The following is a 13,236-nucleotide window of genomic DNA, read 5'->3' on the forward strand; positions in this document are numbered from 1 at the left end:
CTAAAAATAATAAATTATACTAATCATATAGTATTGCTCTTATTATAAATAACACAAATATTTTAAAATTATAACACAGGTAGATAAAATATGATTATATACAATAATTTCTTCCTTGACATTTCCAAACTTTTGTTATTCCTTCCTACTATAATAAGTAAATTTCGCTTATACATTCTTTAGTTTATTCAAAAATTAGATTGGACTCCATTTTGTTAGAGTATTAATTAGAAGACAGAGTAGTCTTTTTAATATAATCAGAGTTGGTTTATATATATAACTTTATTCTTTAGAAAACAGTGAATGTGATATTATTTTTTAATATTCAATCTATTAAGTTCATCTTTTTTTCTCTTTCTCTAGATGATTTATATACACTTTTTTATTATGCTACTTATTCAATCTTGTTAGTCAAGATTATATTCTATTATGCTATCAAGAACTTAAATTCTTGAAATATTTTTTTATTTTATTATAGAAATCGAATTCAACGATTTCATCATCAAAAAATTTTTCACTGTCATAGTTGATAAATTAAATGAAGACAACTATTCAATTTGAAAGTATCTTACTTTACTCACCATCCAGAGTTTCGATTTGGAAGATCATTTAAACACAGTAAAGATTTCTTTTAAATTTGTTACAGATAAAGCAAAGAAAACTGTTATCGAATTGGAGGACTTCAAAAAATGGCGTCTCCAAGACCTATCCTTCACAATTTGAATCGTGGCATCTATGACCACTAACTTTAAAAATAAGGTAATACATCTCACCAGATTTCATCTGGTTTGAAAAAAACTTAATGATTACTTTACCATCGCATTCTCAGTATGTATTTAGAGCCTCAAATCACAGCTCAAGTCAATGAAGATGACAGACACCGTATCTGATTATCCTATTCAAATTCAAAAATTAATAGATTTTTTATTTGCAATTGGCTATCAAGTTTATGAGGATAACCACATTCAAATTATTCTCGATGGTCTTCTAGAAGAGTACATAGTCTATAGTACTTCGGTAATGTCAAGATTGGGTTCCTTCAAGGTTGTAGAGGCTAAATCTTTTTTTTTTGGTATTTAAAAATATGCTTGACAAATATAAGAATCTTGGAATAGCTATGCCGGTGGCCAACTTCACTCAACCCTTCAGCTTCAACAGAGGAGGAGGAGCAAGAAGAGGTAGAAGTGGAAGAGACTTTCGAGGAGGTGGCAGGTTTTGATTCATAAATCAAAGATCCCAATGTCAACCATGTGGTCGTTCTGGCCATATGGTTTGAAACTATTATCATCGATTTGATACATATTTTCAACCAAATTTGACTAATTCTTCTAATCAGCATCAAATACAGTATGAAAATTTTCAGTCACCACCTTCATCTTCCACCTTTCATCAACTAAGAGCATATATTTCTACACCATTATCAGTTAGTGAAGCTTCATGGTTCCCAAATTCAAGAGTAAGTCACCACATTACTGCAGACTCAACAATTTACTCGCGGCCTCTTTCATGAATCTTGATTCAGACTAGCTTTATGTAGGTAATGGGGCAGGTATATCAATTTCTTCTTCAGATTCTTCTATTCTTTTAACCTTTTCACTAACATTGATTATTGTTTAAATGATCTTTTTCATGTTCCTCAAATTATGCAGAATCTATTAAGTGTTTCAAAATTTTTCTTTGATAATCATGTTTATTTTGAATTCTGGCCTGATCTTTGTTTAATTCGTGACCAGGATACCAAGAACCTACTCCTACGAAGCAATGCTAGGAATGAAATTTATACCTTAGATAATTTTAGGATCCCAAGATCTTTAAATACTAATTCTGGAATTATTTGTAATAATGCTAATGTTCAGCAGCTTCAAACTAAATCTATTGTACTCAACAATTGGCCTATTTCTGATTTTAGTCATTCACATATATTAGACTCATATTTGGATCCGGCTTTTAATTCTCCGGTTAATAAAAATAAAGATGTGCAATTATGACACAAGAGGTGAGGCTATAGTGCTATTCAGATTGTTTTTACTGTTCTTAATCAAACTTATAATTTTTCTGGTTCTGCTACTAACATGTATGTAAAATCTGCTCTATGACAATTGACAAAGATGCATCGCTTATTTTTTTCTGTCTCTGAAACTTGTTATACATAGCCCTTACAACTTGTTTTTGTAGACATTTAGGTAGCGTTTGGTTACTGAGACATAGACACTGAGACATAGACACAGTGGTACACGGTGACACATGTCTGCTGTTTGGTTTGGTGAGACACAGATTTTCGAAGGACACGGGAGGACACGGATGGACACGGAGACACTAAATTTGTGTACCTCCAATTTGGTGAGCACTGAGACACAACTTGTGAGACACTAATTTTTTACTCTTTTACCCTTATTGAGTTTTTAAAATTTGTCCTCTTATCTTCCCAAATCTTTTTTTTCTCTTTCTCTTTTAGATTCTACAACTAAATTTACTTTTCTATTTTTTTCAAAAAAAATTTGTACATTTAATTTTTTTTATTTATTTAAATTTTGATTAATCTTTGATAAATTCTGAACTTTAATTTTCTATTTTTTTTCAAGAACAATTATATATTTAATATTTAAATGATAATTTAAGATGGTATTAGAAGAAATAAAAAAATATTAGAAGAAATAAAAATTTAATGGTGATGGCAAGCATTGTTTAGGATAATAGGTGTATTGTAATGGTGGTAAAACTTGTGGTTGAATGAAGGGTAATTTCAGTCTTTTTTAAATATATGTGTCTTGTTTCTTATTTTTACCAAACACAATACATAGACACAAATATTTTATGTCCATGTCTTTAATGTCTGTGTCTCTGTGTCTATGTCTCATCAAATACATCAACCAAACGGAGACCAGTCCCATGAACTCTAAAAATAAATTTCGATACTATATATGTTTTATTAATGCATATATAAAATATACTTGTCTTTATTTGCTAACTAACAAATTACAAGCATTCGTTACATTTCAAAATTATAAAGCTTTTATGGAGAAGCAAAGTGGTCACAAAATCAAAGCAATACAATCGGATAAAGGTATGAAATTTTTTTCAAAAGATTTTACTTTATTCTTGATATCAGAAGGCATTTTGCACAGGCAGTTTTGTGATTACACACAACATCAACAAAGAAGTACGGAAAGAAAGCATAGGCACATCATAGAGATGGACCTATTTTTACTTGCCACAGCTTCCTTACCCATAAATTTCTGAGAGAATGCCTTCATTAGTGCAGCTTATATCATCAATAGACTCCCTACGAAGGTGTTGCAAGATATGAGTCCTTACGAGATATTGTTTAATAAAAAATCAAACTACAATTTCTTTAAAAATTTTGGTTGTGCCTGTTACCCTTTCTTAAAATCATATAATAAGATAAAGTTTGCATATAAATCAGAATAATGTTTGTTTTTAGGGTATGATGCTAATTATAAAGACTGTAGGTATATGACAAAAAATGGCAAAGTGAACTTAACAAGACATGTTAATTTTAATAAATCTGTTTTTTTTTATGGTAAAATTTTCTAAGTTTGATTCTTCTTCTAAAAATTCTGAATCGATAGCATTAGTTGAGAATCTTATTTTGTATATCATTTCACCAACTAATATAGCCTATTTCCCTCTTTTTTCCTTAATTAGTACATCATCTCATCAATCTCTTGATCAACTTCCTTGTTTAGAACAATTTAACAATTGTCCATTCACTTCTACATCTATATCAAACACTTTATCTAACAACACAACTTCACATTCAGCATCTAGTACACTAGATTCATTTATACCAATTGGGAATATTGATATTGTCTTACTCCCAATCTCTCCAACTCCAGTCCTACCTAGTAACACTCATGCCATGGTAACTAGATCAAAATCTAGAATTACTAAACCAAGAACTTTAACTACTATAACTACTTCCAAACTTACAATCATTGATTGATTTGATACACAATATTTCTAAGATTGTACCTGAAACTCTAGCCTCTTTACACTGAAAACAAGCCATGGACATTGAATTTCAAGTATTTATGAAATATCAAACATAGACTCTCAAAAAACGATCCCCAAATGCTACCATCATAAAAAGTAAATGGGTTTTACCATTAAAAATGATCAATTTAAAAATATTCTAAAAGACAAAGCTAGACTAGTTGGTAAGAGCTTTCATCAAATAAAGGAAATAGATTATGAGCAAGTTTATAACCCAGTTATGAGGTCTAGTACAGTTTAAATTGTTTTTAGTATTACTGTCTTTTTAGGTTGATCTTTACGATAAATTGATTTTAATAATGTATTTTTTAATGATAAACTAGAAGAAATGTCTATTTAGTCAAACCACTAGGTTACTTTCATTCAAATACATCCTAGTTTGCTGTTTAAACAAGGCTCTTTATGATTTAAAACAAGTTTCACGAACTTAGTTTAATACTTTAGCCAAAATTTTAGCCAAATTTGGATTTAAGAATGTCAAATCTAATATTTTTTTGTTTATTAAATATACTTTTTCTTTTCTTGTTTACTTAATTGTATATGTTAGTTGATGATATTATCGTAATTGCTAATAATATGAATAAAATTAATACTCTCATATTTGATCTCAATAAAAAAATTGAAAAATTTGGGATAATTCAGCTTTTTCTTGGGTCTGGAAGCAAATTATTTGCCACAAAAAAATTTATTAATTACTCAATCTAAATATGCATCAGAATTATTAAAAAGATCAGTTTTTGAGGACTCAAGTCTCATGCCTACTCCTATGATATTTAGTCTTAAGATGTCTGCCAATGATTTAAAATTCTTTCATAATTCAAAACTTTATAGGTCTATAGTAAGTGGCTTATAATATTTAACTATTACTAGGCTAGATTTATATACTCGGTTAATAAAGTAACTCAATATACGTACCAACCCATACTACACCATTGAAAGTGTGTGAAAAGAATTTTGAGATATCTAAAAAAAATTTTGAATCATGACTTATTCTTCACAAAATCTACTGATTTTTGTCTACTTTTCTTTGCAGATTCTGATTGGGATGGTGACTTAGATGATAAAAAATTTATTACAGATTTTTATGTGTATCTTGGCAACAATCTAGTCGCATGGAAGAGTAATAAACAAACCAAACTCGATAGGAGCAATATTAAAACAGAATACAGATCTATATAGCTGCTGCACAAACCAAAATTATATCTCTTCAACAGTTACTCGAGAAGTTGCACATTCTTAAAAAAATTTCACCTACCTGTTAGTGTTGCAAGTGTGAGGAGTGTTAAAGTTAGTCCCACATCTAAGAAAGCATGAAAGAGTGAGGAGTTTATAAGATAAAAGACCCATTAACTTGACACCTTAAGGTTTTGAGTTGGATGTGGCGTCATCTCATCTTATGTTCTCTCACTTGATTCCTCCCCGAATTTCCCCGGTTGTCGAGAGCTCTCCACGTTCGGCCCAACAAAGTGGTAAAGAGTATTCAAGGTGAAGTATCGAAAGTCTTCTCGGCAAAGGTGGTCCGGACGGCATGTCCTGCGGTATTTTGCAGCGGTGTGATGGACGAATACTCATGGTGGTGGAAGAGTTAGAGGATAGTTGATGCTTGATGTGGAGGCTCACACTTGAGGGGGAGATTGTTAGTGTTGCAAGTGTGAGGAGTGTTGAAGTTAGTCAGAGTGAGGAGTTTATAAGATGAGAGACCCATTAACTTGACACTTTAAGATTTTGAGTTGGATGTGGCGTCATCTCATCTTATGTTCTCTCACTTGATTCCTCCCCGAATCTCTCCGGTTATCGAGAGCTCTTCACGGTTGGCCCAACACTACCATCTATTGTGACAACCAATCCACTTGCCTTTTAGCCACTAATCTTGTCCTTTATAACAGGTACAAATACTTGGAGTTAGGCTTAGACTTTATCAAATATCTAATTAATCACTTAAATTTTTTTATCATACATATATCTTCAATAGATCATATCGAAAATACTCTAACTAAATCTCTCTCTTTGTCAATATTTCAAAAATTCTCACATGATAGATCAAATATCTCAATTTGAGGAGATGTTAGAGTATTAATTAGAGAGTAAAATAATCTTTTTAACATAATTATAACTGACTTTTGTCTATACTATATATATCATAATTTTATTCTTTAGAAAACATAGAGTGTAATATTATTTTCTAATATTTAATCTTTAAATTTATTTTCTTCTCTTTTTCTCTGGATAATTCATCGGCAGTTCGGCACTCTCTTATTCAATCATGTTACTCAAGATTTTATTATATTTGATACCAATACATTGATGAATTATTTGGTTCTTGTTTTTGCATTAGAGTGCTGAGAAGTTACTTAAAAAATAAAAGAAGGATAAGAAGAGAAGTTTGTAGGAAATTAATATTGGTTGACCATGACTAATCAAATGGACCCACTATAAGCTAAGGCTGCAGGCTGATGCGTAATGACTTGACGAGCACACTCTTCCCCTCAACCTTCCCCGCATTCTCCTCGCCCCACATACACCCAACCTCACTACGTACCTTTCACTCCAACCCATTCAACACAACACAAATAAACTCCCATTCCAATATTAACGCTGCTCATGTTCACTGTACAACCATATTATTATACATTCTTTTCATGAAGTAATTAAGCTTCTTCTTATTATTTTTGTTATTGTGCTTTCGATTAATTAGTTAGTAGTTACAAACAATAATATATAATGAAACGCTCTTTCCATATTCGTTCTCTTTTCTGGCTTATACTTTTGGTTTTTCTCATTGCCACACTCCTCATCAATAACTCTCCAACAACCATCCGCATCAGAACCTTATTACTCCGCTTCCAACTGCAAGATCCCGCATTCGAAGCTGCCTTGCTTAAACACGCCGCCATCGACCCCACCGAACCGCAATGGAACCGCGAAATCCGCAACCTCTTGGATCAAAACCACCACCACCACCACCACCAAAGATACCTGCTTCCAGAATTCCACAAAGCCCTTCGAGAATGGTTCCAGAAGAAAAAGTTGGAACCAACAAGCATCATGTCGGAGTTAACGCAACTAGTGAAAAACCCCATCGATGCTCACAAAGGTAGTAGATACTCGTCATGTGCGGTTGTTGGAAACAGCGGAATCTTGCTGAAGAAGCATTACGGAAAGCTTATAGATTCCCACGAGGTGGTTGTTCGTTTGAACCACGCAAGAGTCCAAGGATTCGAGCAAAACGTTGGGTCAAAAACCAACATCTCATTCGTTAACAGCAACATCGTACATGGCTGCGCAAGAATGATTGGTTGCAAGTGCCACGGATACAACGATGACGTGGCAACGGTTATGTACATGTGCCAGCCGGCGCATTTCATGGACTACACCCTATGCAAGAGGTCCATGGGTGAACGTTCACGCTTATTGGTTGTAACGGATCCAAGGTTCGATGTTTTGTGCGCTAGAATTGTGAAGTACTATTCTTTAAGAAGGTTTGTGTTGGAGACTGGGAAGGGGTTAGAAGAGTGGGGTCCACTTCATGATGAGGCTATGTTTCATTACTCTTCTGGATTCCAAGCTGTCATGCTTGCTTTGGGTGTGTGTGACAGGGTTTCTATGTTCGGCTTTGGTAAATCGGTTAAGGCTAAGCATCATTATCATACTAACCAGAAGAGTGAGTTGAGTTTGCATGACTATGAAGCTGAATATCAGTTCTATCATGACCTTGTTCATGGTTATACGCCTTTGCCTTTTCTTCAACATGATACTAAACTACCTCCTCTTCTCATGTACCATTGACAAAGCTAAGCATCATCATGAATATTAATTCATTAGGATCTTCAAATATATTTTTGTACTCATACTGTCAAATGCACAGAAAAAGTGTAAATTATATATGGTTTACATCAATGATAATTCATACACTCTTTTGAGCCGTTTAATGATTAAGCATGTTATCTACTATGATTTTGTATATGTTAATCTCCCCTTGTTGGATTCCCTTCTCCTCTCTTAAATAATGACCATATTAGTCATATATTAAAAGAAAAAATAAATATAAACAATTTTTAACTAGCTAACTTTAAATAATTATTAATTAATAATAATTAATTAGTATAGAGTATAATTTAAAAATATTTATTAATTTGTTGTTAGTTAGACTTTGTTGATTATTTAATAAAATTGATATTAAAATTGATTATTAGTATAAAATATATATTAAAAATAAATTAAATAATATATATTTATATATAATATATAATAATTAATTTTAGTGATTAATTTTAATATTTAAATAATATTTTTTTTAAAAGGTTCAATTTGTTTACCCGGATTGCTAACAAGATTCTTTTATGATAGCTAATTAATATAGATTTTCATCCATGTCGGGTCCACATAATATAAGGGATATAATGGTTGCGTTTCAATTTTGCTTGCTTTGATTGGTAGAGAAGGTCAAGTTAAAAGGGAATATACTAAGTTTGAAGCCGGTCGTATGGCTGCATTGTGAGGATCACCATTCACCAACATAGTGGGCCCCACAATATCATCGGATCCACATCCACTATATATTTGGATTTTTTTAAAATAAATAAAATAAATATTTTAATTATAAATATATGTTAATTCAAAGGTATTTATCAACTTTCATCAAGTGTATGTAAATGAGATAATTTTGATCATATTTCGTTTACACTATAAACGAGATAAAGCATAAAAATGTGGCAACGCATTATATTTATAAACGTGATACGTGAAAATTAGCTTTTTAGTCATATCTCATTTATTCTATAAAAGAAATATATGAGAGTAAAAAAATATTTACACAATAAACAAGATAGAATAGGACAAAAATTAAATCCTTATAAAAGGATCAAGAAACCGTTGGTATTCTGCAAAAGTCTCTCAATTCTTCTTTCTCTTCCGCTTTTCTTGGAAAAACTTAACAAAAATGTCTAATGGGAGTGGTTTCTTTTTTGTGATGGTGTATCCCAACTGTCAGATGAGAAACAGTGACAGCGGAATTATATTTGAATGTGAGAGCCCTGCATTGTTCCGAACTCGAAGAGCGAATTCGGTGGTGAGAAAAAAGAGGTTGGTAGAGTTGGGTATATGATGCTAGTATCGATGAAAAATTGTATATTTCGATTTCGTCTATTCTGGTTCGATGGCGATGAGTATGTGCGCCTAATGTTTGACGTGCACGGCAGAATTATCATTGAGCAAGTGATGGAGCTTTCTGCAGAAATTCGTGATATTAGTGGTGGTGGTGCTGACAGCTCGAATTCTGTACCGGATGAACTTCCACTCGCACCACGACCGTTGTACTGTGCTAGTCCAGTCCAGAACATGGACATTAAGTATGAGGAATCCAACGAAGAGTACGTTAACGATAGCCAAGAAAGTGGTTCCTTTGACGATGACGACGACAATGAGTTCATACCTGAGGCATATGTGAGTGGATCAGTTCGATATTTTTTTCCTGCTCCGCGTCCAATTCTAGAGTTATCATTTGTACCCAACCACTACCATACATTGGATTTGGATGCGATGCATGAGAAAACTCCATTTTCGAATATGGGTGGCTGACGATTATAACACCGACAATGGTATTGAGTTTTAGGTTGGTCACAGATTAAGGAGCAGAGAGACAGTGCTACAAGGTGTGAAGAATTACAACATTTGGAGAAGTGCAGAACATCAAGTAGTCGAGTAGGACCGGTAAAAGTACCACGTACGTTGCAGGCAATTTACAAATGGTTTGTCCTTGAGGTCTTCGTATCGCCCTCCGATAGAGTCTCAGATATTGGTGAGTGTTATTGTATTTTAATTCATTGTCTTCTTTGTCATTCTTATTTTGGTTAAATTTTAAATTGACAATATGTAAAATGGTTAGGGAGGTGCGTAAATTTATCGGAGCACACACGTGTCTGGCCTCCACCATGTCATAGGATTACCGACAGCTGGACAGCAACCTCATATGCAGAATCATCCTGCCACTTATACAGTCTAGTCCATCAGAGACCATTCTTGTTCTACAGGGCACAATGAGACAAACCTATCACTTCAAGCTATTGTACAGGAAGGTTTGGATGGCAAAACAAAAGATAATTGCGCAGATATATGGTGATTAGGAGGAGTCATGGTTCTTCTTCCTTACCAATCTGAGACGCCATGTGACACCGCAAGAAGGGCTACTGATTATATCTGATAGATCCCAAACAATCAAGGCTGCACTTAGAGCTGATGACAGCCTCTGGAAGCATCCTAGGGCATTCCATGCGTATTGTGTGAGGCACATGGCTGCAAACTTCATGTCTTGGTTCACGTCAGTCGAGGACAAGCGATATCTCATGAATGTTGCATACAATCCTAGCAATACTGGGTAATGTGGTACATGGATGCTCTGAGGACGTTATCGCATGAGATGGCTAATTGATCCGGTAGATTTAATAAAAAAATATGGTTGCAACTTTGTGATGGTGGACGTCGGTTTGGGCACGTGACAACTAACCTATCCTCTTCAGATAGATGTTTAACTTGGCAGGCTTGTTGGTACCAGACCCAGTACTCCTGCATCAGCTTGTCGTCAGTGGTAGGCTGAATGGAGATCATATAGCCTCCCTCAAATCAGGCCTTAAAATCATCATTCCACTCTTGAAGGAGAGTAGGCCACCAGACATCCTTTCCCCATTCAGTAGTGGTCAAAAACCTGTTGACATTAATCGGATCGCCAGGAACTGGCTGCTCACTCCGAATTGTCGTTTCACCCAATCGGCTTGGTAAAACTCCACAATATTAAAGCATACTAGGGAGATAATAGACAACCAAGTTCCCCACTCTCCTGCGGACCCCACCCATTCCGGAGTAATGTCATACAGTCTGGAGTCGACATACAGCATCCACCGAAACTGCATAACCGAGTGTCATAAGCTCATCAGAAATAGTTTATACGATAATCGTACTCAAACGTTTCATATTCAAGTAAGTAAAAGATAAGGGTATACCTCGTATAAGTACAGCCGATCTAGCGGCGGTCGCCAATGGAGGACTTTCTGTGCATGGTGTTCCCTAGTCTGCAGGGTCATCCCGATCAACCTGTTAACATACACAGTAATCAAATTGTGTCAATTCGTGCAGGTAAAACTTGAATTGAATAAATAGAAATTGACAGGAACATTAAACGATAATAATTACCTCACTGTTAGGAAAAAGGTCGGAATCTGCCTCTCTAATAGACACCACTGTAGAATCCTGTGGTATATCTACGAGACTAGCAGCGGTGTACATCCAGTTATGTCCGTAATGTCACGATGTGCTGCATGGCACAAGGAGTAATACATCCATGCAAGCACAACAGACTCCACAACAAACCACTGCACCTCCCGAAGTCAGCCAACAGTAACAACCATCTAATCTACACCTGATTGTTGGACTTGTTGGTCATCAGGTTACCATCGATCAACAGCATGATGTAATGTCTAGTGTACTGTCAGAGCGTAGCTAGATCTGTGGTACTCGGAGGAGGCATGTGGTGAACTCTGTTCCGAAGCCATGTCATGTTGATGCTGAAAGACTCCTTCCTTTGGGCACCAAAGAGCTTCTCTACGTATTCCTATATCGGTCGCTGGTACCAAGTTTGAAAGTCACGCAGATACCCACCCACTGACTCCCTGTGTCGAGGTGGTAGACAACGTTCTGCAAGGTGATGGTGCACTCATCCCATGGCAGGTTGTGGGTCTCCGGACGCCATCGCTCTACGAATGCAGTGATTAGATAGTTGTCAAAGACAAAGTCCCTAAGTCACACTATGTCGCCGAACCCAGCCTCCCTTAGGTAAGAGACGATGGCGTCTGGGGGTGCAATTGTGTGACTAACTCGCCTAGGTAGTAGCAGGCGAGACCTCTGTTTAAAAAAAATGTTTAAAAACATTCGATTCCAAACTAAGTTCTCTAGCATGTCCAAATTTATTCTAACAAATCTAAAATGCAACTCAAATAAATATCACAACATAATAAACATGATACAAAATCAATACTTAAAAATCCTCTCTGAATTAAAAAAGATATTTACTAACAAAAACATTTAATTAACTAATCAAATAAACTAATTACTTATCTAACTTTCACTGTGAGTAAATTATACACCTAACTCATGTTACTAACTTGCCAACTAATCTAAACTGTTATCTCAATATCATCCAGTCTATTCATGTGTTAAAACACTAACTCTATAAAAGTTCTCGAAATAAAATCGCATACACTTATTAAATTAAACAATAAAGATAACACTAACCTCAAAATCAATAGCTCCCGCAATGTGCCAACTAGCGTTGAGGTGGTTAAAGTCAGAGTTCCGTGCGTCCGTGTGTGCCATAACATTCAGGAAACTAATAAATATCAAGAAAACAATGTAGAAAAGAGAGAAATGTGGGAGAAATGTGGAGTCTAGGGACCTTTGAACGACTTCAATTTATAGTCGCTCTCTGTACTTATTTCATTTACACAATAAACGAGATAAGGCTCGTGTCATATCACGTTTGTAAACAGAATACGTTGTCACGTTTTTGTGTCTTATCTCGTTTACACTGTAAACGAAATAAAGAACTTGATGGAAATCGATAAATACCCTCAAATTAACGTATATTCGTAATTAAAATATTTATTTTATTTATTTAAAAAAATCCCTATATATTTTCATTCTACTTTTTTTAATTAATATGAACTACTTTATTTCTTTTAAAATAAATATCATTTTTATTTTTATATTTTAAAATTAAAATTTACAATTTACAATTTAAATTTAGTATTTAAAATTTACGATGTTGTCAAAAATAATAAATTTTATTAATTATAATATTATTATTCTTTATATTAATATTGGTTTTTATTTTTTTGTAATTTTTTATAATAAAATGACTATTCATATTATATTTATATTAAAAATTAATTATTTATAAAAAATATATATTAAAATATAAAATATATATTAAAATAAATTAAATAATATATATTTATATATAAATATAGAGCGATTAATTTAGTAATGTTTTTTTTTTTTAATTATAACATTTTTGTACGACGACGCGACCGTTTCCCTTTTAGCATGTAACAAAAAAGTATTGGAATGAACCTAATGGATTAGTATATAGTTAAATTTGTACGTAGCAGCTTCCAGCTTATGCAGGACGAAGTTTCAAAAGAGAGGCATCGTTATTCCATTTCTACGATGCAA

General features: G+C 33.8%; 1 protein-coding gene across 1 annotated transcript; it reads left to right on the forward strand.

Moving 5' to 3' along the window:
* The first annotated feature begins 6,482 nt into the window (after positions 1 to 6,482).
* Positions 6,483 to 7,950, forward strand: LOC112706907 (beta-1,6-galactosyltransferase GALT29A-like). Its single transcript, XM_025758424.3, has one exon. The coding sequence runs from the start codon at positions 6,736 to 6,738 to the stop codon at positions 7,798 to 7,800; it is 1,065 nt and encodes a 354-aa protein (XP_025614209.1). The 5' UTR covers positions 6,483 to 6,735; the 3' UTR covers positions 7,801 to 7,950.
* The last annotated feature ends 5,286 nt before the right edge of the window (positions 7,951 to 13,236 follow it).

The sequence above is a fragment of the Arachis hypogaea genome, chromosome 8, assembly GCF_003086295.3.
Source record: "Arachis hypogaea cultivar Tifrunner chromosome 8, arahy.Tifrunner.gnm2.J5K5, whole genome shotgun sequence".
NCBI lineage: Eukaryota > Viridiplantae > Streptophyta > Magnoliopsida > Fabales > Fabaceae > Arachis > Arachis hypogaea.